We start from the raw sequence: 1,965 nt of genomic DNA, 5'->3' as shown, positions 1-1,965 counted from the left end.
TCGGATCTGGTCTCCGGAAACGACAAACACAAATGCAGGAATATGGAATACGCCAAACCCTACGGCGTACTCCACTGAATGCGTCGGATCAGTCGGAGCATTCAATGAATGCGCCATTTCAATTGCCGCATTCTATGAATGCGCCATTTAGGAGCGTGCATTCTACAAATGCGCTACAGTGTTTGACGTATTAGCTCGTTTTAAAATTTATTTCTGTTCACGCTCCTACCGCTAAATTAGGCTGCAACAACGCTCGTTCCGAAAATTTGGCCAAACAAAAAAACACAACAATGAAGATGTAAAATAGAAACCACAGTTCATATTAAGAAATATGTACACTTTAAAAGTATCAAAACCATTTTATAATTTAGATTTTTAAATGATAACAGTAAATTATGCTATATTCAAAGTAGAGATTGGAAGCTAGTAGCGAGAAATTTAGATTTCGTTTGGGACGGTTTTTTTATTGCTTTTTAAAGTAACTTCTTAGTTAAAAAATTAAAATTTATGTGCTAAATATCTGCTTTAAGAAGCATAAAAAAGTCGTCCAAACGATGCCTTAGACATAAATGATAAATCAAAAGCAATACGAGTCCTATTGCTACAGGCGATGTGGATACCAGTTATTAGTGACTGACACTTGTGGTTTTTTATCTCTGTCCAGCATAAAATGAAAACACTAAAGTTGACTACATTTATCTTGTTTTGCGAAGAAGATAGCCAAAAAGTAATTAACTGTAAAATAAATAAAGAAAATTTACACCAAAAACAAACAGTCAACGTTTCTTCTACATCAAAACATCCACAGGGTCGAAAGACTCGAAACAAATAGACACTTAAGTACCCTTCCGGATATCCTCAGCATTAAAAATGACTTGCTCCCATTTTGAAAAAACCCCTTCAAAGTTCAAACCTATATAAAAGATAAATACACGCATTAAATGCACAAACATCTATCTATGCATATCGACAATATCCACTAAAATCTGTGATTACAAAAATCCAATATACACTTGCAGACAATCCATTCCTTCAAAACTCATACCAAACAAGTAAAAGATTTTTCAAAGAATATAGCAACATAGGAATTGCTTACCTCCAATTTATACCTCCCCACATTAAATCGTGCCACCTCCACCGCCGCCTCACTCAAATCCGTCGCCACAACCCTTCCATTCTCCCCAAGTATCCTCCCAATCCCAATCGCAATGGCACCACTCCCGGTTCCCAAATCCGCCCATAACCCGTCCTTGAATCCTTCCACCCCCGCCACTAAATCAACAAGCTGCTCCGTCTCAGGTCGAGGAATCAATACCCCTTCTCTCACTGCCAAGACCAAATCACGCCAATGTTCACACCCAACAATGTACTGAAACGGACGCCGCTCCTCGATTCGCTGCATCCATAAACAGTAGAGATCTTGGAGGTCAGTTCTGAGCAACACGGTTTCGCCAACCTGGAATGTAGCGTCTTGTAGAAGCCAGGAGAGCTCACGGATTAGTTCGGATGCGGACGGGCCACCGTCAACGGATAGGTCGGCAGCGTAAGATCGGGCTAGGAATTCTGCCCATTGGCGGAAGGAGACGAGGGAGGAAGGGGAGGTGGAGTAGGAGAGGGGGCGTAGGAAGAGAGGAGTTTGGGGTTTCAGAGGAGGAGATAAGTGGGAAGCGAACGAAGAAGCGGTGGCGGCAGTGGTTGAATAGAAGGAGAGGCGGCGGCGGAGGCAACCAGATGAAGCGGAGAGGATGGGAAGTTGGAGACGAGATATCATCTCTATTGAATTGTCTCGGACATTACAGAGAGAAATAAAGTGGCATTTACATACCACTTTATTTAATATGTCTATCCTTTATGGAATAAATTTAGTTATATGAAATAAAATATTAAAATTTATAGGATAATATGAATTGTAAAAATAAATTATACGAGTGATATATTTAATATTAAAATTGTATATGAGTTATA

At 39.9% G+C, this 1,965-nt stretch overlaps 1 protein-coding gene across 1 annotated transcript; it reads right to left on the bottom strand.

Moving 5' to 3' along the window:
• Window positions 1-293: 293 nt before the first annotated feature.
• Window positions 294-1,808, bottom strand: LOC110092018 (release factor glutamine methyltransferase-like). The gene is made up of 2 exons (XM_020816356.2): window positions 1,097-1,808; window positions 294-913 (listed from the first exon to the last, which is right to left on the bottom strand). The coding sequence occupies exons 1-2, from the start codon at window positions 1,769-1,771 to the stop codon at window positions 908-910; spliced, it is 681 nt and encodes a 226-aa protein (XP_020672015.1). The 5' UTR covers window positions 1,772-1,808; the 3' UTR covers window positions 294-907.
• Between the last annotated feature and the right edge of the window lie 157 nt (window positions 1,809-1,965).

This window comes from Dendrobium catenatum, unplaced genomic scaffold, assembly GCF_001605985.2.
Source record: "Dendrobium catenatum unplaced genomic scaffold, ASM160598v2 original_scaffold_107700, whole genome shotgun sequence".
Classification (NCBI taxonomy): Eukaryota; Viridiplantae; Streptophyta; class Magnoliopsida; order Asparagales; family Orchidaceae; genus Dendrobium; species Dendrobium catenatum.
This window is presented reverse-complemented; position numbering and strand designations above follow the sequence as displayed.